General features: G+C 41.4%; 1 protein-coding gene across 3 annotated transcripts in view; it reads left to right on the top strand.

Annotated features, from left to right (window-relative positions):
- The window catches only part of Khdrbs3 (KH RNA binding domain containing, signal transduction associated 3), a 175,207-nt gene extending 151,223 nt beyond the window's left edge, over positions 1-23,984 (top strand). For 2 of the 3 annotated variants that reach the window (XM_063231035.1, XM_063231036.1), the window contains exons 8-9: positions 12,924-12,982; positions 14,802-15,412. In XM_063231035.1, the coding sequence (XP_063087105.1) occupies positions 12,924-12,982; positions 14,802-14,893 (151 nt within the window). In that variant the 3' untranslated portion in view covers positions 14,894-15,412. Of the gene's footprint in view, positions 1-12,923; positions 12,983-14,801; positions 15,413-16,339; positions 16,390-23,703 lie in introns of those variants that run through there. The other variant, XR_010041191.1, reaches the window with a different exon arrangement.
- The last annotated feature ends 1,060 nt before the right edge of the window (positions 23,985-25,044 follow it).

Genomic DNA, 25,044 nt, shown 5'->3' with positions numbered 1-25,044 from the left:
CTTCATAAGGCTCATCTCTTCATCAAAAGACATCATTAAAAATTAAATAGGTAAGCCATAGACAAGGAAAAATGCTTACAGTACATGTATCTGACAGATGACTTTCATCCAAGTTATATGAAAAATCTCCATAACTCAGTAGGAGAAAAACATTACCTGATCTTGAAAACAGGGAAAAGACATGAACAAAAATAGTATATATTCAAATGACCAATTAAAAATATGCAAATATGCTCCACACTGTGCTCAACAAATGCAAATACACATAAAACCTCAGTAGATGCCACTGTACACCCACTAGAGTGCCTAAAATAAGAGTCACTGGCAGCATCAAATGTTGGCAAGGCTGTGGGACAGCTAGAATACAGTGCTGTGCATTGAGTAAAATGGCACGACCTTGGAAAAGTAAACCAGTTTCTTTAAAAAAATGTTAAACTATCTCCCTTAGTATTTTCACTCCTAATAAATTTACCTGAAAGAAGTGAGAATGCATATCCAGGAGAAGCACTATAGAACAATACTTAGAGCAGGTTGATTTGTAACCACCAAAAACTACAACTGGCAAATTATGTCAAAATGCAGGAGAATATACTGTGACACATTTATCAATGGAAATGTTGCTCATCAATAAAAATGAACGAGATTGTTGTAGCTGCAATAATATGGATAAACCTCCAGTGATATTTTGAAAATAATTCTGCAAAGCTCAGATCTAGGGACTGACTTGTTATTAGTGAGACCATCTACTAAATTATCAAATAATAAGTGAACTTTTGTCTAGGAAGACCACTAGGGGCAAACAGCATGCTCAGTGGCATGTGACGGGATGGACTTGTGAGCTGATTGTAATGGGCTCTTCAGTGGGCTGAAGTCTGGAATTCCTAGGAAGGATGCTCTATGGAAAATCTAGAGAACTATCAATAGGAGCCATGCTTGTGATAGACCTAAATACGATCCTGCAGAGTTTCACTTAGTTCTCTAGTTCTTCTAAATTAGGGTGGTCTCCAGTGTACATTACTGTGGGTCGTGAGTGTTTGTGGAGTTCTAGCCTGCTTCCTGCTCGCCCTGTCTATGGTCTACCTCTTTGCTACCATTTCTCTATTGTGCAGCCAGAACTAATTTTCCCATATAAACAATACCACACAAGTTTTCTTATACTTACAGTGTAGATTGAAGAGGTCAATGTCTGTTTCCTTTCTGTCTACTCAATCCCATATCTGGTAACACCTAACACACTGCTGAAGTCTACACAGTGCTCAGGAAATAAATGGTAAATATAGACAGGTGGAATTTCACTTGGTATTAGTAATTTTCAGACAAAACAGATATTCTTCTATTTCTTAAATTTAAATGCAACACTTAAAATATTTTAATTGTGTATTTGAAGAGTGAGCCTGTATAATTTGTATGTAGATGGAAGCTTTAATACCATTATATTCCACAGAATAATCTGAAAATCATTTGCTTGTCTAACATTGTCTTATGTGGTACTGACAATCCTATAAAAAAATCTCATGAGGCTTTCTTTAAGATTATTTCACATATACAACAATTGTAGATCATAATTAATGCTCCCTTAAAGCACAATAGATAAGGCCTTAAAATCTATGTATTTATTTATTAGAAATCTCCCCAAAAAATTTATTTAGAAATTTCCCAAAAGGATCCTTATTGTAGCAGAGGAATGGGGATTGTGTATAAAAACAAATGCAAGATTCACAAATGATCCAGTAGAAGCACTACAAACTGGCTCATAAAAATGCTGATAGATCACTATTGCAAGAGCCAAAAAATTCAGCACAAATGATTGCATGTCCTGCCACCCTTCATTGTGGACTTGGAGAATCAAGACAAAAAATAAAATAAACAGGCTCTCTGAACTCAGCCTTGATCTCTCCTCAGAATGTTTTTGTACTTGTGAACTTGAGCATCGGTTTCAGAGCCCCCTGCCTAGGAACGTCTTCCTGAGCCCACCTCCGCTCTCAGGGCTTCTCCTCCGTCAGTGTATACGCTGCTCTCTGCAGGAAACCTTCCACTGCCTCCACCTGAAAACCCTAATGTGCAGTCTCTGTAATTTAAGCAAAGAGTCCTTATTATTTGTGATGTCTAGTACCATGAGTGTAATTCATAGTACTTTTTAAACCATTCTTTGCTAGAAAAATAAGTTGTAATCAATGGATTTGTGCAGTGCTCACTTTCCTAAAAGTTCAGTGTAATTGTGAAATTGCAAACTCTTGTCCAAATAAAAGGAAGCTGTTGGTTATTGTTATTTTTTGTTAATGTTGTTAGGCTTTTATCACTAGAGAAGTTCCTCACTACCTTAGGCCAGAATTAATATTGGCTGAATTGATTATATGGTTTCAAATAAGCGTTCTGGGGGAAATATTCATTTAGAAAGCATTAATGTTTTGATACTATTATCAACAGCTTTCCTTTAATAAGAGCTTGATATACATATGTAACACAGCAATTTTTTAATCTTGCAACTATCTTAAGAAAGTTGTAGTTTTAAAAACAATCTTATAGATGAGAAACTGAATTAACTTTCCCTAAGCATACACAAAGTGCTGGAGCATATATTCTGAAATGTTTGTTTGCTCCAAAGCCTACTTCTTAGTAACTGTTAACTTTATAGCTATCTTCTAAAGGGATTTAGTGAGATAGAGAAAGTTGCTTAAAGAGCAGATAAATGTGTGTTAGGAAAGTCAAAGGGTGGCAGCGCGCAGCCCTCTGGGCAGTCAGGGCTGTGTGGGTCACCCAGGTGCGCTGGGGAAGGAGAAAGCACAGCACGGACTGCAGAATCCTGCAGACAGTATTGTCTTCCTTTTCCTCTACTTTTTAAACATTTTAGTTACTTTTCTTATTGATGAGACAAAATTCCAACACCTAAGGTTAAAAGAGGAAGGGAAGGGTGAGCTTGTAGAAATCTCAGTGCATAGCTGACTGGCTCCAAGGCAGGGTGCATGACAGAGAAGAACCAGTGGATAGCAGGCAAAAAGCAGCATGTAGCAAATGACAAGCAGCAAGCAGTGTCACTCTTCCTGTCCTGTATTCCCTATCCAGGCTTCCCACCCTTCAGGAGGTAGCTCTCAACCCCAAGGTGGGCCAGCCTTATTCCTCCCACCACACTACTTAATCCATTCTAGCATCACATCCATGACCCCAGCATCAAATGCCCTCGATTCAGCCACCTCTGAAAAGCCCCAATTATGACTTCATGAGGCTTTGAGGCGACATCTAGATAGAAGCCATGACAAAATGACAGGGTTGTTTGTTTTTTGTAAACCATCTGTACCTTTCAATAGCTAAGAGTAGTAAAGAGGACAGTTCTTTGCTAGCCTGGTAAGAGAGCGTGGGTAAAGCTCTCAGATCCCAGAAGTGGAGCGATTCCAGCAATGCTCCTGCTTCCTATAGCTCAGAACGTCTTGTGAGGGTGAGACTCTGCGTTAATTATAGGTTCAGTGAAATTAGATGGTTGTTTTTCTCTCACAAAAGACCAGAAACGGCTCCAGGCCAGTGGGGGGACTCTGAGTGGTTCAAACCTTCTGCCTTTCACTCTTACACCCTTCCTACCCCTGCTTCTACTCTGAGGCTTGTCACAGTTCCAGTAAGTTCCTTTAGTTCCAGCCATCCAGTTGGGGTTCAGGCACAAGGAAGGAGGAAGAAAAGCTTGCCTCCTGGGTGGTCAGTCCTGTTAGGAAAGTTCCTGGGAGCTTCACGTCATGTGCTTGCTTCTGTCTCATTGACTCTTTCGTTTGCAAACTTGGCTATTACATGGGTATTTGAAGTAGTGATTAATATATTATCACTGGTATACACGCATCGTCTTATTAGGAGTTTGTTGGTAAGAAAGGAGAAAGTGCGTGCTAAATTGGCATGCATGCCTATTGATTCCTCCCATTTAAACTATGAGTTATTTTTTCCTTATACTATAACATATTGTAGAACTAAGGAACTCACACCTGCCGGACACAAACATTCCAGTTATTGTTTACATATGTGTATGCCCATATGACCAACAGAACATTTTCTGCACCTCAGAAAGGTCTCTGGCTTTTTCTTCGAGACCTTAAATATGAGACATCTGAATGCCAGTAATCTCCTTGTGTCTCCATGAGTTACATGAGCTTTAAAAAATAAAAATAAAAAACACCCAGACCTATTTGTTACGAGTCTGAGAATATGGTGATTGATGATAAAATTAGATAGCAGTGAAAAGCAGATGGAATGGAAAGGATCTAGATTGGGAAGTCAGCTCACTAGACTTCTTTCCTGCCTTCATCTCAGTCTAGCCATGCGTCTCTAGAGGAATCATTTTACGTTTTCACTGAGGGGCTTTTCTGGTACCCAATCAGATCGAATGTTGTTCTGCTTAGCTGCTGTTTCCAGCTTTGTGTGGCTTTTGTCTTCATTGTCAGCTTAGACTTCTCTTCCAACAAACCTTGCCATGTTCCTAGGGCTAATTCAGACATCATGCCTGAGTCCTACAGAATTCTGACTTCTCAGTATCATAGACTTACTCCATTACTCCATTTGCCAGTCTCCACTTGTCTGCCTTACCTGCAAAACTTCTGTCATAATGAATAAATCTTGCTTGCTGTTGCTTTTCTAAGGCTGGCACACAGTAGGTGCTCTACAGATGTCAAATGAGAATGTGATAAATTTCTACCACATTCATCTCACAAAGGAGAGTATAAGACATCAGAGTTTTTGTCTTCTTAAATGGTAGAAGGCTATTGTTTTTCAGCCTAAACTTATAAATCAGAGGGAGTATCTCTATTGCAAGTTTGTTTTAAAGATGAAAGATAATTCATATATATACCAGCACAATATGTGGCTCATAATTGACACAATGAGGAGGAGCATCTATTGTTAGAGCCATATTAACCCTTTATTTGCATAGCTTTGTGCATCACGTGACTGTGAGCTTCTTACATCAGCACCAGAGAATTGAGTTGCTGTGGGCCTTCTCTGTTAGGAGGATCTAGGATACAAACATCATTGCCTTCTCAGAGAAGCCTGTCTTCTGAGTCTTCCTACACAAAATGTGGTACTCTCAAACTCTGTGGAAAGCAAAATAAGAGAAAAAGAATCCTAAATGTATCCTGAGAGATTCGAGTTTAAGCATAAAATAAGAACTTTCTGGCAGGCTTACTCAAATGTGTTAGTGTGACAAGTTTTCCCAGCTTCTTTTCTGGAAGTCTTTGAAAATAATCTTTTCTGTCAGTTGATTAAGACAGTTTAGCCTGAAGGGCAGTAGATAGGTCACATAGCCTCTCAAGATTGATTTCTTCCCTTTGATTCAGCAAAGTACCTGTAAGTTCCTGCACTTTGCAGGAGAGGTAAAATTTAGAAGTGTTTCACAGTTGAGAGGGGCAAGATCAGAGATCAAAAGCAAACTTGTGTCTCTTGATTCTCTGGCAAACTTGTATTGACATTTAAAATCTTGGACAAAGTAATTGTTACTCTGAAATGAGATTTTACAGACTTATTATAGCAATAAGTCCAGGATAAAGAGTCAACATTTATTTTATATTAGTGGCAGGTCAATGAGAAATGTTTTATGTTTTTTGACTCAATTATTACTCATCCATCATCACTCCATCGAGGAAGACACAGCTGCAGGGTTATTTATGGAGCAGTGACGGTAAGCCATATAACTTATTTCATTGTTTTTCTTGAACATCTTTTATATCTCAGATACTTGTGGAAGTTGGAACTTGAAAGATTTAGCTGCTTTCCCAAGATAGCTCTATTTTTAGAAGAAAGAATGAGATTTAAAGCTAACTGAACTTTAATCCAAACTCATTAATCATTAACTTTTCTGTGTCTCCGTGAAATTAATTGACTTTGTTTATAAAATGCTCCTACATGCAATCCTAACTGACTGTCCAGTAGCCCTAGGAAGTAGCAGGTGACATGGGAAGCATCTGTGTGAGGTACGAGAGACAAGAACCTGAGTGAAGTGGCTCTTTGTGTACTGTTTGGCCCCATGAGCTGATGTGGCATCTGCATTTGAGTAGCAGAGATGCTGGGAGAGCAGGTGCTCTAACCTTAGGTCACTGGGTTCCTACTGTCAGGCTTATGACTGGCCCATGGTAGCAGTGGACTGGAATGGCAGATCGGGGGAAGATTTTGAAGAGGGTCTAGATTATAAGGTCTGGCAGCTGTGACTAGGTAGCAGTGGACAGCAATAGCTTCAGAAAGGACATGTCTGTGCCTGGCCCTGACAGCTGGGATGGGTTCTGTGTGAGATATTGGGGGATCTGAGGCAAAAGACCAGCCCAGAAGTGTGTGCATGGGGCGAGGTGTGTGGGATGCAGCAGGGTTAGGAAACTTCTAGAGGAATGAGTCCTGCCACAGCCCTGTGCCCCTTAGGAGACTACGAAGCAGAGCTAACTGTGTTCTGAATCAGAGTTTTGCCTAAGGAAATGCCATGACTCGTGTAATCTCTCCTGACTGCTGAAATTTTCTCCGTATCAGCAAGGTTTTACACTTTCTAATCATTTGCATGTCAGTGGCAACACTTTAACCTCCTTCTCCTCTCTTTGGAACTTGGCTCTTGGCAGAAGAGGCTTTGGTTTGGGCCCTTGGTGGCATTCTGCGTACCATATGAGGCCTAATTATTTCTAGCTTTTGACCTGAGATTCTCTTCTTTTCCCCTAAATACTTAGATGCCATTGTGGGGTTGTAATTGACCTGGTTTACATAATGTTGCATCCCTAAGAATAAAGAGGCTTGAAGTGAAGGAGAGAGAGAGGGGAAGAGCACACACAACCTTCGTGGATTAAATCATAGAGCCCAAACACAACTGTAATGGTACCACCACAGATCATCTGTGCCAGAGATCACCATAATAGATATAACAATAACAGAAAGGTTGAAAAATTACCAAAGTGTGACACAGAGATGAACACATGCTGTTGGGAAAATGACATTGATTACTTGTTAATGCAAGGTTGACACAAACCTTCAACTTGTTAAAATGTAGTATCGATCCAGTGAACTGTAAACAAATGAGAATTCCAGAATTTCTGTAAATGTACGTGACTTTTAATTCCTAAAGAAAACTATTTCTTTCAAACCTAAGCTTACTTTCCTATTTTCTTATATTCTTAGTACTAAAAGATGACATGTAGCAGTTAGGACAGGCAAACGCCCTACCCTGGCGCTTTTCCTGGTGATCTGAGAGACTTCATTTCCATTGCTCATGGAAATCCTAGTTGCCGTCCGACTTCTTGCTTATGTCTGGACGACAGGGCTTTTTAATCATGGCATGGTGTGAGATCTGAGACACAGTCCCTGTGACACTGGACTCTGTCCCCTCCAGGGCAGCTACCAACAACTGACTGCTTCCCGCGTCACTCTGCAGACAGGTAAATAGTTTTCTACATAAAAGAAACATTCTCCAGAAGACTGTATGGTTCTCCCTCTGCTTTCCTTCTGAAATTTACTGTGTCCTAGGCCAGTGGCTCTTGAACATTTCATATTTTATACTTGTAAAAAAGTAGTGAGGGCCATAGTGCTTTAGAGTACATGGTTCGTGGCAATATTTACCATATCATAAATTAAAACAATTAAAGACATTTACTAATCACTAAATATGGCAATAATTGATACATTGCTTATTACGGTAAATAATATATCATAAACAATTGATATTTCCCCCCAAATCAGTAAGAATTACGGCCTTATAGATTCTCATATCTGCTTTAGCATTCAGCATTCAGTCTGATGTGATTTTTGTTTTGATTAAAGTAGTTGTAGCAACTTATATATAATTGGAAAGGGATAATTGTGGATACTATTTTTTGATCATAGCAAAACCCAGGATATATAGTTTCTCAATTACTTTTTTGTTTGTTTTGACCCTCCCCCACTCCATGCTAGGAATTAAATCCAAGCTATATACCACTGAACTATATCCATAGCCTACCAAATGGTAGTTTCTTAAGGCTGAGCCCTAAAATCTCATAAGTAAACTTTTGATACTCTTACATTATGATACCTTAGATTCTGTTTCAGATATGCATGTAGCATTTGACAAATAATGGCTCGGTGTAGTCATGAATATCCCTGCAGTACCGTGACACATTTCCTTATGCAGTAGCAAAAAGTCACATTCATGATTACCACTGATTGCAACTGAAAAGCCTGCAGCATTGGCTTGCTATCAGTTTCCAGTGGCAAATGCTTTTCATTGCTTTCTTGAAGTGGCAGGCTCACTTCATTCATTTCCAAGAGAAGGCCTACCAGAGACCGGAGTCTATATCACTGTAATTTGCTGCTATTCATCCTGGAGGCGGAGGTAAGGCTCTGTGAACAGCACTGGCTGCAGGTGCTGTCCTCTCTGTCACGGATCAGTGTGCCCAGGGCCGCGGCAAAGAGTGGCTTTCCTGTCTTCACCTAGAATTATCCACAGGAGTACTTAATAGTTGAGATTTAATAGAGTTTATAAATTTTACTACTTCTTTCAAGGACATTACGTGAAAATACTGTTATAAAAAGACAAATTCTTACTGTGGTTTAGTACCACAAACTTAACTCTTCATAAAATGCAAATTATTTTATCTATTACATTATTGCAAATATTAGCAGTTGAAAGAACAGGTAATACCTTAATATTATTGTAAAAACATTTTGACTTGATGGACCCTTAGTCTTTATGAGTCATGCATTTGAACCCCTCCACACCATGTCAAAGATAGAGTATGTATTCACACTGTGGGAGAGAGATGGATTAGTGCTGAACCCACTAGCAAGAGAAGAATGAAGCAAGATGTCTAAAACATTTTATGTCTCGAGCAGCCTTGCCATCAAATGTGTTGTCCTCCGTTTTAAAAGCTCCTGGAGGGCAGAAATGTCAGGATGGCCAGTAAGTCACATAGTAAGCACTGTTAGAAGGCCCCTCGGCTTCCAAAGTTAACATTTATGCACTTAGTTTGAACAGACCTAGCAAAACAAGAAAGACTGAAATAAAGTGAAATTACTGCCGTCTGTTTTCCCAGATTAGATGAGCAAAGCTAGTCAGGTGAAATCAGTGTTGAACAGGATAAGGAGCAGAAGAAGACTAAATGTCAGGTGTTTCTTATTAACCCACCCCAGGACCGGCCCTCTGGGGTCCATACTGTGTTCCCTGTCTTTTTCCTGCTTCTATGGGTGGAGGGCAAAGATGTCTGGAGACAGGACTTGGTCCCAGCATTGCAGGTTATGCTTGACTCCTTGTAGGAGAGGAAGTTCAGGAGGGTGTATCATCCTGCAAACCAGGGTCTCCTTCTTGACTCAGTTGATGGAAGTGAAAACCTGGGAAAGCCCGGAGTTCTGCTGACACTGAGGCTCCTTTGGCCCAGATCATGGGGCAGGTGTGGACGGTGGCAGGAGGCCTGCGGTCCCTGCTGCAGCACCTTATGAGAAGCCCGCCTGTAGCTGGGTGAGAGGGGTCTCCCTGGTCTCTTTTGATGGAGCTGAGTAATTGGTCTCACTTGTTTCTTGTCTGCTATTAATATTATCAGTTGTATCCATAAATGAAGAGTTTTTGAGTGACTTTTCCCCTTTGCAGTGTCTTGGATTTTTGTTTCTCCTTGGGAAATAGGACACGTCTTTGGTTAATAGACATTTGAGGTGTACGAAATGAAGGCTGCAAAAGCCATTCAGATGGAACTGACAGGTAGAAGGGGCTCAGCTGTGCCCAGCGCACGGCTTGATGATAGTCTTGCAATAAATAATCAGAACTGGGTGAAATGATAGCAAATGTCAGTTTGAAGTTTTTGCTTGTCAAAATGAAGATTGTCTTATCACCAAACCATTGCTGGACCAAATTATGCTACCTTTTATCTTCTTTTCCATTAAAAAACATTCTTTAACAGACACATATCCCTCCCCCCCACCCACTTTTTGTGCTGAACTGGGTTAGAGGGTTGCACAGATAGATTTCCAGTCTGTGCGGATGTTCATTACTGCTCACTTCATGTAATAAAAGAGGCTTGGTTTGGTCAGAAAGCAATTGTTCAAGCCTTCTGTTTATTAGTCTCAATATCTGTCATTGATGATTCCAAGTTAGACAATTGGGAATTGTTTCAGTCAAGGAAGTTCTTTTCAGTTTTATGAAGTGGTTATTCTCATTTTATCTGTGCAACAGAGATAAAATTCTCAAGAACATCAAAGTTTATTTGCTAAGGAGCCATCATGATATAACTTTTGACCTTTGGAAAGAAGACGAAGGTTCATTTAATTCACAGTTGAGTTTCTAAAAAGTATTAGCCAGTTTATTTCCAGCAAAATGAGGAGTTATTCTGACTGCTGTGGGGCCAGGCTGTGGAGAGTGATGGCTGGGTAAGAGCCACGTCTGGACTGCCCAGCTGGCTGGTGGACAGTGGTCCCTGAGGCTGTCGGCAGGTGAAGGCCCAGTTCAGACCCAGATGTCTTGATGGATGTTTGACATCAGCATCATATGAAAAGATTTGACTGACTGAACTTTTGTTCTCAAAATTTGAAAAAAAAAGCATTCTCATATTTAAGCTACAATATCTTAAGAAAGGCACATTTTTTTCTCTTGTGGATATTAGTTCCATTATCTTTTTGAATGTAAAAGTGTATCTGCTCTTTCCTCAGCTAGTACCTCTTCTTTTTTTCACTGTAAATGTGCATTATGCCTTGAGAGAAATAGGATGACAGAAGGAAAGGGGAGGGAGAGGCCAGAGAGGACCGAGGTGGGGTCTCAGGTCACTGTGGTCATGGGGCAGCCTCTTTCCCTGGACACAGACTTTCATCTGGGCATAAGGAGGGGTCCTAGGAACAGATCAGAGGAACGAATGCAGGAACATTCTGATGCAGTGGCACTGCTGAGCAGAAACCACCCCAGCATGTGGTGGCCGTGGCTTTCTGAGTTGTGGGTGTGGAGCCTGCGTGAGAAGCCGGCAGTGTGGCTGTGTGGCAGTGGTCTGCTCACAGCAGTTCATTTGTCCCACATGCCCTTCTTCTTCCTGCTTTCTCTAGCAATGCTAGGCCCGCATTCCAAGCCCATGTTTTAAAGTGCTATAGCTGCAGGTGCTCTGTGGAAATATTGCCGCTGCCATTTAGTACAGTGATAACTGCAGTGGTGACTGTTCAGGGCCTGGGCAGCATTGAAAAGAGCCGAAGAGTCCAGGACAGTGCATTCCAGATGCCTGCCCAGTGGAGAGCTCACATCATAGCGGTGTGTTATTACACTTGAGTTAGTGTGTAAGGCTGTGTTTAAGCCAGGAAAACAATGCGGGCCCTGTGCTCTGCACCTGGAGGAAGCACTTAAAACTGAGGTGGCCCCAGCCTTCTGTTAGTTCACGTTGGCTCTGTTTGAAAACACTTGGAGCCTGGGATTTCCCCACTCAGTTTCTGCCGCTGTGCTCTGCATGCTGTGCCCCTGTTCTTCTCCCTCCTCACCTGTCTTCATGTCTTCATAACACTGCTTCCATGCTGTACTCTCTGAGCATCGCTGGTTTCACACTAGAGACATACAGATCCTCCTCCCCCACACACTATTCCCACACACTTATGGGGCCCCGAGTGTGCCAAGCCAGGACCATGAGGAACAGGAGCTGGATGTGTGCTACAGGAGAAGCTGGCCAGCCGGGTTGGGAAGCTCCTTGGGGAACTGGCCTGTAGGATGAGGTGTGCATAGGAAGTCATTTTGACAGAAGAAACAGCAGTGTGAAGGCTTGCCTCCTCCCCCTCCTGCCCCCCTGCCCCATGCTTGAGAGAGGACATAGCTTTGTTGATGATGATGTTCTCCTGGGGCAGCCTGTACTGTGCCATCCTGTTGGACTCAATGATTCTCTCTGGTGTCACTTACTTGAGAATGGCAGCACAGTGGGAGGGCAGCCTACAGGTGGTCTCAGCAGGCCAGGAGATCCCCTCTCCAAGTCCTGACTGATGAGATAGTGTAGCTGGTTTGCTTCCCATGGTGCCAGGAAGCTTCTCCTTTGAGTTTTTGAAGTTAGAATAATGGGAATAATTGTTTTCCTACAAAATGAAGAAAGAAAGCCTATAAGAACGAGCAGAGTCTCTTCCTCAGACTCCTGTCATACTGATGGTTCAGTCTTCAAGCTTCTCTATAAATTGATTCCTGTAAAGACAGACACAATTTAAATATGATTTTTCACAGTTTGCAGAAACACAGTGATAGCAGGCTCTCTTTCTCTCTTGGCGTTTCAAGGACGTTGTTGGTTGGAACATGGATTGGCCTGTACTTGCAGAAGGTGCTGCGTAGCCTCAGATTTGCATCCACCCTGCAGAGCGTGCTCACCCAGTGTCCTTCTCCTCTGTTGCTTCCACTCAGGCCACGTCTTCCTCCGGTCACTGTTCTCCCGTAATTCAGTAGTGCTGATGAAATGAATCCTTTCCTTTCATCGCAGCCCACTTTAATACACCAGAATGTGAGGAGCCCACAATTCACACAGCACTGTGCTCTGTGGCAGGTGTATAAGGGACGAAGAAGAAACAAACTTTCCATCTGTTGGAAGGAAGGAATGGTGTTTGTTCCCCAGCACCTGGCATCCCCCCAGCTCTGGTTTTTGGCACAGGTCCTGGGGCTGTCCACACAGACGGGCCATTTCCATGCACACTCATCCAGAACAAAGGCTGTCTTTGTTTTCCCTTCTAGACTGGGGTGCAGAGGACAGCACCCTGTGTTGTGAGAGAGCAGCAGTTATAGTAGTTACGATGTCAAATATACTATGATGTATTAAAATTGGCGAGTTAAAAGAGGGGCCTTTGATGGCCCAAAAGTCTAAGGTTTCTATTTTAGGACTCTGTCATCCCAGTGGAAATTTATTCTGCTTTTTTAGACACACTCTTTATTAGACTTTAGTTTACTTAGTTTTCAGAAAACTTCATTAACTATGATTTGAATCATTGTGTGCTAACCGTGTTCTCTTTTGTCCCTGCAGTGGCGCTGATTATTATGATTACGGGCACGGGCTCAGCGAGGAGACTTACGATTCCTATGGTGAGTGAGTGCCAGAAGGGGAGCACACAGAACACCGTGGTGCAGAGGCTCCTCCCAGGCCTCGGCGGTGGTGGGAAGCCGTGTTTCTTGTGACTCTCAGCAGGCTCCTCACTGCTTGTCTGTGTGTGTACAACTGTTTCCAGGAGATCTTGCAGTGTTTAAATTTAATATTTAAGAAAACTAAATATTGCAGAGAATTGCATGAATTCAAATTCTGAACTTAGATTTTTTTTGTTTGTTTTTAATTTGGGTTGATTGCCATGTGGTGATTATTCTCAGTAGTTTGGGCAATCTGCAGATACTTTATTCCTGTCACTTTTTAAAGAGTCTGTGCTTCTTGGTAGTAAAGAGAAATGAAGTTGAGACCACAGCTCTAAAATGCTTCGTCCACTCCCACCTTAATGTTTTAATCCAGTCACAATCCCAAATCCTCTGAAGCAATTACACTGGAAGCCAGTTCATAAAGGTTACCAGATCACTGAAATGGGGAGGAGCCCAGGGGTCTGTTAGATCTACAGGAAGACAGCTCAACTCCTGATTGAGGGGCAGTTGCTAGAGAAGCTGGGGAGTCCATGTCCAGAATTTCCATATGCAGGATCTAATTAAAACGATTGGTGGCAGCAGGGAAATGATATAAGAAGCGCCTTTGCTGCAGGGTAGAGACATCAGAGAACATGAATCATCAGTCAGCCCCAAAGCTCTGAGAGCCAGTGCCTAGTACCAGTGTGAGCGAATCAGGCCCGTAGTTAATGGATTTATGACATTTCTCTGAACATAACTGAAAAACCATTTTCCGGTGTTCCTTTTGAAGTGCTTTTTGTTGTATCACCTGCCTGAAGCTGTGATGACCGCACCTTGGAATTTTTTGGTTGTTGTTGTTATTCATAACAAACACTTAAGAGAAACACATTGGCTTGCTGAATGCTGTCTACTTAAATTGATGCAAGCTAGCTTGAGGGAATGACGTTGATTGCATGTTCCTATCAAAAGAAGAGGTCATTTTAAGCATTTTTCTTTCGCAGCTTTTTAAATTGGTCTCTGTGGACACGTGGCTTTTAAATTGCTGTGTGTTGCAGCAGGGAAGTTAACTGTTTGATGTCAAAGACCTGTAGACTTACTGAAACTTTTAAAGCAGAACGACTGCTAATTTCAGGATTTGAAGATGATAGAATACTCTTTGTTACTAACGCCATTATCCAGCATGGATTTGGTATTATAATGATCGAAATTCAAGTTTATGTCACTAGTTTCTCTGATACTAGTTGGCATGCTTTGAGGCATAAATTTCCACCCGAAGCAACTTTAGCATAGTGTTTCTATCAAAGGACCCAGGAAAAGTAAAGTAGCTTTTTCTTTCTCTGCCCCTTCTCTTTTTTCTGTCCAGGTTTTCTTCCCTTTGTTTCCACAGTTATCTGTGTAGTTTTTCTTGTACTCACTGTTAGAAGAAATCTATGCGGTCCTTTCTAGTCTCATTTCCCCTGAGAATGTCTTAATGTTTCACAAAGCAGTTCAGTTTGCTCTACAAGCTTCTGAGTTTTAGTGGAGTGAGTAGGAAACAGAAAGTTCGTGTAAAGTCAGATGCCATCTCAGATACAGAAATCATTTTTCTTACCTTCCTGATAAAACGTTTTAATAGTGAGACGGTTGTTTTCTCACTGTTTGCAAAATTTTTTAGGTAAATTCCCTTGTGTTTCTTGTATCAGTACATCAGAGATATGTGTCTTCTATATGACACCTACCAGTGGTTCCGGGTGAAGTCAAATTCTGACAAATGGTGCCAGTAGAACAACCTAATTGTGATTAATCTTCCTTGTTTCAGGCCAGGAAGAGTGGACAAACTCAAGACACAAGGCCCCTGCAGCGCGGACGGCGAAGGGCGTCTACAGGGACCAGCCCTATGGCAGATACTGATTGTACTGTCTGGTGTTGTGAAATAGCCAATCTCCACCGTCCTGTATACTGTTCAAAGTAATTTTTTCTATGAACAATCCCTTTTTAAATAAATCCAAGTGCTTAAAATCTGAATGGATGGAATTTAAAACTACTTTGCTGAAGCATCAACTTGGTCAGGAAAAAAAAAGACATGTAAAATTTTGTTATTTCCAGTCTGTATATGAAAAAATAGGTCATCAAAAGGAAAAAAATAACTTCGATTAACTAGTGTTAAACAAAAAAATAGGTTTACTAAATATGTTAATCCATTCTTTTAACATAAGCCTCACTTTCATTTTAAAGGTTTCCATAGAATTTAGTTATTTTATCTTTCAGCCATATGCTAGTTTTTTTTTTCTCTTGCCAACATGCGTAAAAAGGGAAGCCAATTACAAGTGCAAATAATGTGGTATTCTTTTGTAACTCAAGTCTTGAAATGTTCTGTAGTGTTAAGCAAAGTCTCCTCTTGCTTGATACTAAATAAACTTTTGAAAGAAATTTTGTGTGTGTGAGCTAACAGTTTCATGTTTTTCTTATTTAAAAAGGCCTTCTTAAATAGTTGTAAACAGGGAAAGAGTTCCTTTAACAATGCTTGTCATAAAAGGGTCACACTAAATATTGTACAACTTATTTTAAAAGTGGTATAAAATTAAATGTGCCATTATATACTCACCATAGACTTAAATGCTGATTAAAGAGTCCAGATGGTATCAAGCTGCATGAGTGACACGTTAAAACCACCAGAACCAAATCTTGTTTAAAAACTGGTTTTAAAATAACTACTGGATTTTCTGGAAAAGATGTGATCAGTTTTCATCTTGTTGAGCGTTTTTTCACTAGTGCAACTTTGGATTTTTTATGAGACTTTTGGTACCTTAATGAACACCTCGCTCCATGCTGGAAGCACTGAGCACAAAGCTTTTAAAGACATTCTGACTTGACTAATTGAGGTCGCACTCGCCAAGGCTGAGGATGTGTAACCCTTAAACGGTCTTCATTTTCAAAGGTAAATAAATCCAATAAGATTTTAATCTCACTTAATTTCTCTTAATATAACTAATAAAACCAGGGCGATTACAACTTAGCAAGTTTCATTAGCCACTTTAGCAAGGTTTTAAGATAAGATCACCTAAATTCTCATTTTAAAAAGTTTAATTTGTTTTAGTAATCTAAAAAGCCTTAGTTTAGTCAGTTTAATTGGGGCCAATTATTCCCTGTTAAACAAATGTAAAACCTCATAACTAGTTATTTGTAACACAGTATTTGGTCAGTAATTGAGGGCATTCTTAAAAGTGACAAATACTTAATAAAGTTGTACTTTAATCATTTGACTTAAGCTTCATAGATTATGGAAAATGTTTAAATTTTTTATTTTTGAGGAGTTTTCTTCTCTTTGAGTAAAAAAACGATCTTTTCTTTTGTTAGGAAATGTCTGGGATGGCAGAAGATCTGGTTGTGACCAGGCGTGAAGCAAGGTAGGTTCCCTTTGTCCCAGAGGAGCCGCGGGGCTGAGGTGCAGCTCTGCATGTAACCATCAGACCTGCAGCCTTTGTGCTTAGCCGCAGGGACGCAGGCCTGGGAGGATAGCACTGGTCACCTCCTTCCCTCAAAACACAGCTGTCCGACCAGTGATAGGGAAAGGTTGCTAGATTATTAACCTAAAAAACAACTGTTTGGTGAATGTCTTGTATAAATTGATTCCAGTCCTACTTTTCTACATATGTATGCATGTGTAGGAAATTACAAAGGGATGCAAGAATTTTTAGTCATGGTTGTCCTGGTTTTGTGAAAGTACGGCTTTTTAAGTTTTCAAGATAAATCATTGCTTTTATAAAACAAATACTACAAAAGTTTTATCAAATTATTTAATATTTTTTAAAATCTGGAGATATAGGAAAAAAAGATCTGTGAAGGAAAAGTATCTTTAATTAGATCTCATTTTTTAGGTACTTTGTTCTGAAGCATCAAAAGCCACTACCTAAGCTGTGATCATCTTGAGTATCTCACTTTTTCAGTGTTTACATTTGAGTTCTGCCACTGAACCGACCTTGTGACTTGGGCCAAGTCTCACTTTGTACCTCAGTACCATGGAAATGATGTTTGTCTCATGGAGTTGCTGCTAGAAGACATTAAGTGAGGGTCTTTTAACCTGACAGTGATATAATCTCATGTAAAACTAAAATGTCAGCATTGAATTTGCATATTTAATATAGATAGGAAATGTATGACCTTCTTTTTTCTTAATAGCCAAAATTAACTGAAATTAAATTACCTTTAGAAAGAAAACAGTTCACTCCAACGTTCTCATAGACCAAAATAAGTAAGCTCATTTCTCGTCGTCGTTTTTGTGCTCTGGCCTCTTTTTCCTGCACAGAAAGGAAATGTGCCATGTGCCACATTTCTTCAGTATGTGATGGCATTGAGATTCTCTGGCTTTTTATAACTGGGTTATCATATATCAGGCACAGGCTTCCCTTTCTGTTTGTTTGTTTTGGTTTTTTGCTTATTTGGTAAAGGGTTTATTACCTGAAAGCCGTGTGGTCGGGCACTGCGTACAGTCAGGAGGCAGAGTTCCTGTCCTGGAGGCTCTGGGGGGACTGAAGCCCTGCTCTTCATGGCTTCTGGAGATCACCTGCGTGCTGTGGCTCACTGCACCTCTCCGTCTGCAGGGCCTGTCGGGACTGGTCCATCCATCCTGTGCTGCCGTCACTCTTGTTCCCTGAAGGTGGACTTCTACGTCAGGAATTAGGATAGGCAGAGGGTCCACCACAGAGTGTCTTCAGATCTAACTCATAGGAATTACTGTATGGTTTTATGTTTATTTTCATTTTTTAAAGAAACCAGGCTTCATCAGACTGTAAAGATGAATCACAGCCAGAAAGTTCAGGGACGCTGTTAACCAAGGGCTCTCCTGCTTGGCTCTCAAGAGCTTCTCACATCTTGTCCATACCCTGCCAACTCTGATGTCTTCCCATTTCCACTGTCAGAGCCTGCAGCAGCTGAGCCAGGCTCCCTAAGAGCTTCCTAAGAGCATTGCTCTCCAAGCCTTTGGTTTCCTGTTTTGGGGTCAACTTGTCTTCTCCTGTGACAACATTCCCCCAGTGTGAGCTGTGTGTGACATTGAAGCCATCATTGGGAATAGAGATGTCTGTAAGATGTGGGGCCCTACATTCAAGAAACTGAAGATTAATAGAGCCTGTTTCTTTGTCCATAGAAAGATCCCCATTCTTCAGTGCTTGGCCCAATGCTGTTTTTAGGAGTCAGAGCAGTCCGAGATCCCCTTGTCCTCTCTGAAGAAGTAGTACAGTTTCAGTTTCTCCAGTGTAGTAATAATATCACATAGCATAGTGGATGCAAGCTGTTATAATAACTGAGTGCATGATTATTGCTTTCCATAAATTTTGTAATTGAATTCTCCAACTATAAGCTGTCACCTACATTTTACAAAGGGCACACTTTAGAAGATGATATCATCTATGTTAACTCATATAACTTGTCACTGGCGAAGCCAAGATTTGAACCCATCTCCTTCATCCAGAGTCTTGTATCGTTGCCCTGTCAGCTCTGTGCTACCCTGGCTGCCACTGAACTGAAGGCATCACCAGAGAATTCCTGTCTGGTTAGCTTACATTCGCAGCAGTAGTTCACACACTCCATGATTAACCAAACATTGTGATTGAAACCGCCCCTCTCTGCCTCCTCCCCATCCCTGCCCTAGGTTCCATAGGGAAAGATTCTTTGGTTTTATTTCGGTTCTGAACCTTCCAAGGCATTTCAAGTCAAATCTTGTCAGTGTTCACTCGGCTGTATTTCCCGAGCATCTGCTCTGCTGAGGAAGTAGGAGTACAGCAACCGAAGACATAGTTTATGACCCAAAGATGCCTAGTCTGCCACGGAAAACGTGGGAGGAAACCACCAGCAGGGCTCTGATAGGTACACATGCGGTTCTTTGTAGGCTCATGAAAGAGGGGTACATGTTCCAAGCGGAAATACATACACACCTCCATTTGTGCTTGTCAGGGACCCTAGTGCCAAACAGTGGATGCCTAAGAAACACCTGAACTTCACCCTCAAGTTCCCTCCCGTCACACACTGCTTAACAGGTAATAGCTACGATGGCTCCAGTGAGCAAACTTAGGTTAGCCAAGATCGCCTCCCCCAAATAAAACCACACTCATCTCACCAGCACTGCAACTCAGGCAAGCCTGGCTCCCTCACAGTAGCTCAAATTCAGAGGTGCCAGTCTTGTGTACAGAAATGGGTCCACAGAAAACGATGATTTAAAAAATCAAAATGTAGAGTCAAAAATTAAATCTCCTTATAAGCAATTTCATAGGATACATGTGATAAATAATAAAGCTTATTTTCTGTGCAAATAATATCCACTATCTACTATTTATGTCAGTGATGGTGGATATTTTAGAGACCAAGTACCTAAACTGCAACCCCAAACCACTTATTTATCACAAAGTGCAAACACTGCAATTAAACCTGCATACTGAAGTTTTAGTTTAGAAAAAAATAACTTACCCAAAGCTCAGCTGCTGGGGCACCCTGGTCCACACATCAACAGGATCTGCTTGCCTAGTGTGGCATGTGTGCCAGAGTTCGCCACTATTGATCTACATACTGTACATGTTCAATTTTTCACAGGGAAAGAAGAGGAAAAATATATTTCAATCTGTTTTATGCTCAGTCCTATTTCCATTTGTAAGTGAGAAAGGCTATAGTGTGAATCATTTTCTAATCTGAGTTTTACCCTACTTTGTCTAGTGGAAAATCCTATCCACTTGCAGTTGACTCTGACTAGGATTCCTATTTCAACAATCTTGGTTTTTGTTTTGTTTTGTTTTGTTTTGTTTTGTTTTGTTTTGTTTTTACTGATTAGCACCCACTGCTGAAATTGTTTGACAGATCTTCTATGGTGAGTCATTTGGTGGTTCCCAGTAGCTTTCAGAATAAAACTCGTGTGCTCTGAGCAAAGGCCCTTCTTGACCTTACTGCCCACCTCCACAGCACTGCCCTCCAGCCTACCCAGCTTCAGTGAAAACATCTCGTCTGTTTACATGGCTGTGCCCTTCAATGCCTGAAGTCACTTCCTTACCCCACCTGCCTAGCTGTTGATCTGTCTGGTGGTTCAGTCCATCCAGTCTGCAGAGTGGAATTTCAAGCATACTCTCAGGCAGGTCTTCTTGGCCCTGTGTCCCAGGGCACTGAGTCCCTGCTCCAGGACTTTATAGCACTCTGAATTCTGCCACTGGTGTCCTGTGTTTGGCAATTCACTTTTCTCTCTTCCCACCAAGTACTTAGTCTTATGACTAATGTCTTAGTTTCTCTTTTTATTGCTGAGAAAAAAAAATACCCAATACCCAAAGTTAAAAGTGTAAAGGGTTACTTGACTCAGAGTTAGTAGAGGTTTCAGTCCATAAATCAGCTGGCTTCTAGGCAGAGTGGACTGGCCAGGGGGCATCACAGAAGAACAGCCATAGTTTCCACAAGATAGCAAGAAGCAACAAGGGAGGCTTAACAGCACCTTTCTGCCCCTTTTATCTTATCTAGACTACTAGGATTAGAGCTACCAAACCAATCAGTGCACTGATTTAGTAACCACACATCTTTTATCACACACTCTAGATTCAGCCATCTCTGAAAAATCCCTGTGCCTGCTTGAGGCTTTGGGAGGACATCTATGATAACTAGTAAGTGGGAAATGAACAGCAATTGAATACGGGTTCGAATGAAAATAATGAAGTGGCTTAGTGTCTCCTAGTGTGGAAGAATAGATTAAGATTGCTTTGCTCTCACTGAATTGACTTGATCTTTCTTCAGTTAGAAGAAAACATACTAGGTTATTAACCAGTATGCTGTTCACATATGTCTGACATTCAACCACCACTATAGATGGAACCCATGCATGTGCCATCTAATACTGTGCCTAACATCCCAGTAACCCTCAAAACAGGCTGGAGTGAATAAGCAGGTCTCATTGTGCAGTATGCAGGGCTGGTGCTGTACCAGAGAGCAGGCTCTACTCTCCCTGTGGATATGTCTGCCTTTTTTCTCACTCCAGAACTAGCTAATTTAAAGAAGGAGCAGTGCCTTCTTTGATTTGCATCTCTAAATCCTATCATAGTGACTGACCCAGAACAGAGCAGCAACGAGACTGTTGGGGTGGAAGGGAAAAGTGAACAAATGGACCTGCAGTTCTTAAAAACACTGGAGTGAACACTTTTTCCAATGAGTTTCATTTGTCAGTAGAAATGAGCTATGGTACTTTTGTGATGGTCATCTTTTTCAGTGGGAACATGCAGGTGCAAAACCAAGTTACATATTTCAAACAAAATAGGTAATATGTGTGCTTGGTGCAAAGTCCAGGAGAGCATACAGTGAAACACTGGCCTTAATTCACACCCTCCCTCCAAATACCCACAACAGCCATTCACATTGTTTTCAGTTTTTCTTTTTTCACTCTTTTCAGAGATAATGCACAGGCAAGCAGAGAGAGAGAGATAGGCAGACAGACAGGCAGACAGACAGTTTATCACTTTTTGCATATATTTAAGTACATTTTAGAGTTTGTTTTATATTATAACTATCTTTTTATTGACTTTTTAGTTTGGTTGAATGTATGAATGTGCATAATTGAAATAACTACTGACCAATACTTGTTTACAGTATTTTCCTCCTGTAGTGTTAGAATAGTGATCTTGTGCATGTGTCTGTATACATCTCCAGGGTAAGTTTCTACAGTAGTCTACAAGACTGATTGCATTTTCCATAGATACTCCTCTCGTTCCCATGGAGTCCGTAGTGTACTTCTTCATGTAGCATTTCTGAAGGGAATTTGAGCCTTAAGTGCCTCATAGAGCAGTGAGCAGGTATGCTTGTCAGTAGACTCCTGTGCTCAGCTCAGATGGGCCTGGATGCACAGCACCCGTCTGCTGTGTCGGGCTCATTCACAAGTGGATGCAGGGGAGCTGGGCTCAACGCAGACCCGTGGGTGCCCATCTTTTGTCTTATGGAAGCTCAGGCCTTGCCCCTCCTTGGAGATGTGTTTTCCTCTCACTCCTGGACTGTTCACATTAGCTGTTTACATTAGCGTGTATATTCTCGGGTACTGGCCCATCAAGTGGCAGTCGGCTAAGCACTGTGCATACGCCAGAGTACAGAGAAAGCCTCCACTCCAGAGGGCCCAAGAGTGCACTCAGAGCAAACCCCTAAGACCTGCTGGTATCTCCCCCACAGTGTCTCTGCTCCCCTGTTCCTCTTCTCTGCTCATCCAGAGCCTGTTGAATCTTCATGGTCTTCCCTCTCCTTTAACCAAAAGACCCTGCCGCCTCTGCCCAGCAGCATTCTGTTGAGGACCATCTAAATTTGAATGCAGGACACACTGTAGGGTATTACCTTCCTACCCTAGCACGATCGCAGAAGCTCATGACTGAATCTCATGCATTTTATACATATCAGTCCCCAGCCATTCAAAACATGTTCATTGATTAATCAGGGATCCGTAGATGTAGTGTTTAGCTTTTTTACGTACTATATTCACCTTTAGAGAAACGCTGTGCATTTTGTTCATCCTAGCACTGCTGACACTCCACACAAGGTATCATAGAGCTCACTGTGTCTCTAGCACTCTTCCAGAATAAAATCCCACATAAAGAAGAGAAGTGCACGGGAATGAACTTGGACTCACAAAAAGAAAGGAAATAAATCATATTTTGAAATTCAGAATCTCTTAAGCGAGCAAGGAGAAGAAAAACATTTTTCCCCTTTCAGCCTGAAAGAGTCATGGGGCGGCTGACCAGGCAGTGGTAGCCCAGGTTTGGGAGACTGACAAGGAATTACTGGCAAAAATGGTGCCAGGACACCCTTGCAGGGAGATGTATCTGGAGACGCAGGGAGGAGCAAGACCAGTGTACTCAGCTGTTCCAGGCCACACTTTGTGATGAAACCCTCTAGAGTGGGGCATAAACAAACAGGATAAGGCACAAACTAGCCCTGATACTTCCCCACTGTGATTGGGCCTTTCCTGCTGATGGTCACTCCATTTTTGAAATAGGAATCTTATTACATGTGCCGCATCAAAATAAGTTCTCCAGTGTTAGTTAATATAAGATTTTTCTTAAATATCCAAAAGCTGTGTATCTTACCAGAGATAGGAATGCAAGAACTGTACCACAGTAGACACAGAACTCATTTCATGCTTTAATATTAGCATTGCTGTTGTGAAACCAAACTCATAAAAGTCATCAGGATGGTACCCTCATCATCGCTGCATGCTTTAGTCCTTTTCTGTACTGTGATAAAATACCCACTACAATTTAAAGGAGGAAGTGTTTACTTGGGCTCACAGTTTCAGTGGGATTAGTCCATGGTAAGAAACTGCATGATAAAATAGCATGTTGGAGGACAACTCTCCATGCATGGTAGCCAGGAAAACAAGAGAGAAGGGAGGAGACGGGCCAGAGTACACCCTCATGGGGCACAGCCCAGAGGACCTTCCTCTTCTCACTAGGCCCCACCTCCAGACACATGAGACTTTTGGGGAGCATTTTATATCTAAACCATAATATACTAATCCATTATTCACCTGTCTTTACTGAACACAGATATTTGGTGTCCTTAATTTTGATGATTCTGTTTTACAGTAGTCTCCATAGCCATCCTCAGCTCTCAAATTTCTACTTGCCTATTTCCTTTGCCTAAATCCTGCCATTCCAAGACAGCATGTAATGATTATTTGTTTCTCTGTGTTCACTAATATTTTTCATTTCCCTCTCTTTTAGGAGCCCTCCTTCTGTTCATGGACTGCTGAAGAATAGTCAGCTCACCCTCGTGCCTAGTCAGTAAATGAATCTACATGAGAACTTGAAAATCATCTTGATGTATTATTATTATTTTTGCATAAATTTTTGTTTTGTGAAATGTTTTTATGAAATAGTATGCTTTTAATTTAGAAGGCCTGTTTTAAAAAAAAAAAGGAAAGAAAATCAGTCTTATTTTGTGGTCTCCTAATAACAAAAGAAGAATGATTTGTATAGTCGTTAATAAAGGCTGCCTGTTGAAATCTCTTCTACTTTAATAGAAACATAGAAAAACAGTCTTGTTATTTCAGCACAGTTCTAAATTTTGCACACTTAAGCACCACGCACAGCTGCAACTCACTGCAAGAAGCTGAGATTCTACACGTATTACAGATTTGAAAATAATTTATCTGTCTCAGCTATGGGTGAATAAATACGAAAATGTTAGGCTGAAGATATTCCATCACACACAGGGTTAATGGCTTCTGGGGAAGCAGACCCTGCCTTTCAAGCCTCTCTGGTTTGTTAGGGAATGTAAAGGTCATGATCCGATCCTGTTGCTCATTTACAGTGCCTTACGATTTTAATTCTGTGTGCCCTGGAAGGGTGTATTTGATGTCTTCAGCTAGAAAGAAGCTCACAACATGCTTCCTAATCTAGGAATTTCAAGAACAGTCTTATCTTGCATTGTTACGTTGTCACTTTCTCACCTCAGAGATATGTTTCTCAGGGCATTAACTTTACTGCCTGCTACACTTGGGCCATTGGTTAACCACAGAATACCTTGCACAGTTTAACACCCCTTTAGCCTCTCATGATGCAGCCTGAAAATCGTCTTGCACAGTCCTCACCTTTGCCTTTCTCCTCTGTACGCTTCCTCATGGCAGAGCTTGGGTGTCGGAGGACGACTCATTCAGCGAGCCTCCGAGCAGTGCAGAGGGTATGCACTGTGGGCACGGGGAGACACGGCCAGCTTGGCGCACTTCTGTTTGGAATTAATTTTCAACAAATAGAAACTTTAGAGCATAAGCAGGCTGTGGGAAATGGAAAGAACTCGATCTGTCATATCCTTCTCACCTGCCAAGTCATTGGTGCTGGTTATAAATCTACAAATCATTAAATGTGTGATTACTGAGAGCCTCTCATTGGCTGGACGCTGGTCTGTATACTGGAGAGAGAATGGAGAAAAAAAAAAGAGTCTATTCCGAAGAAGCTCCCCTTCGTGGTCACAGACAGACCATGGGCCACAAAATGAGGACAGCTGCTATGAATACTAGAGCAGTGTTTGGGAGGGGGATTAAATTTAATCGGGGTGGTGGAAGA

The sequence above is a fragment of the Cavia porcellus genome, unplaced genomic scaffold (assembly GCF_034190915.1).
Source record: "Cavia porcellus strain 051 isolate PalLab524CR breed Dunkin Hartley unplaced genomic scaffold, mCavPor4.1 scaffold_19, whole genome shotgun sequence".
Taxonomy (NCBI): domain Eukaryota; kingdom Metazoa; phylum Chordata; class Mammalia; order Rodentia; family Caviidae; genus Cavia; species Cavia porcellus.
This window is presented reverse-complemented; position numbering and strand designations above follow the sequence as displayed.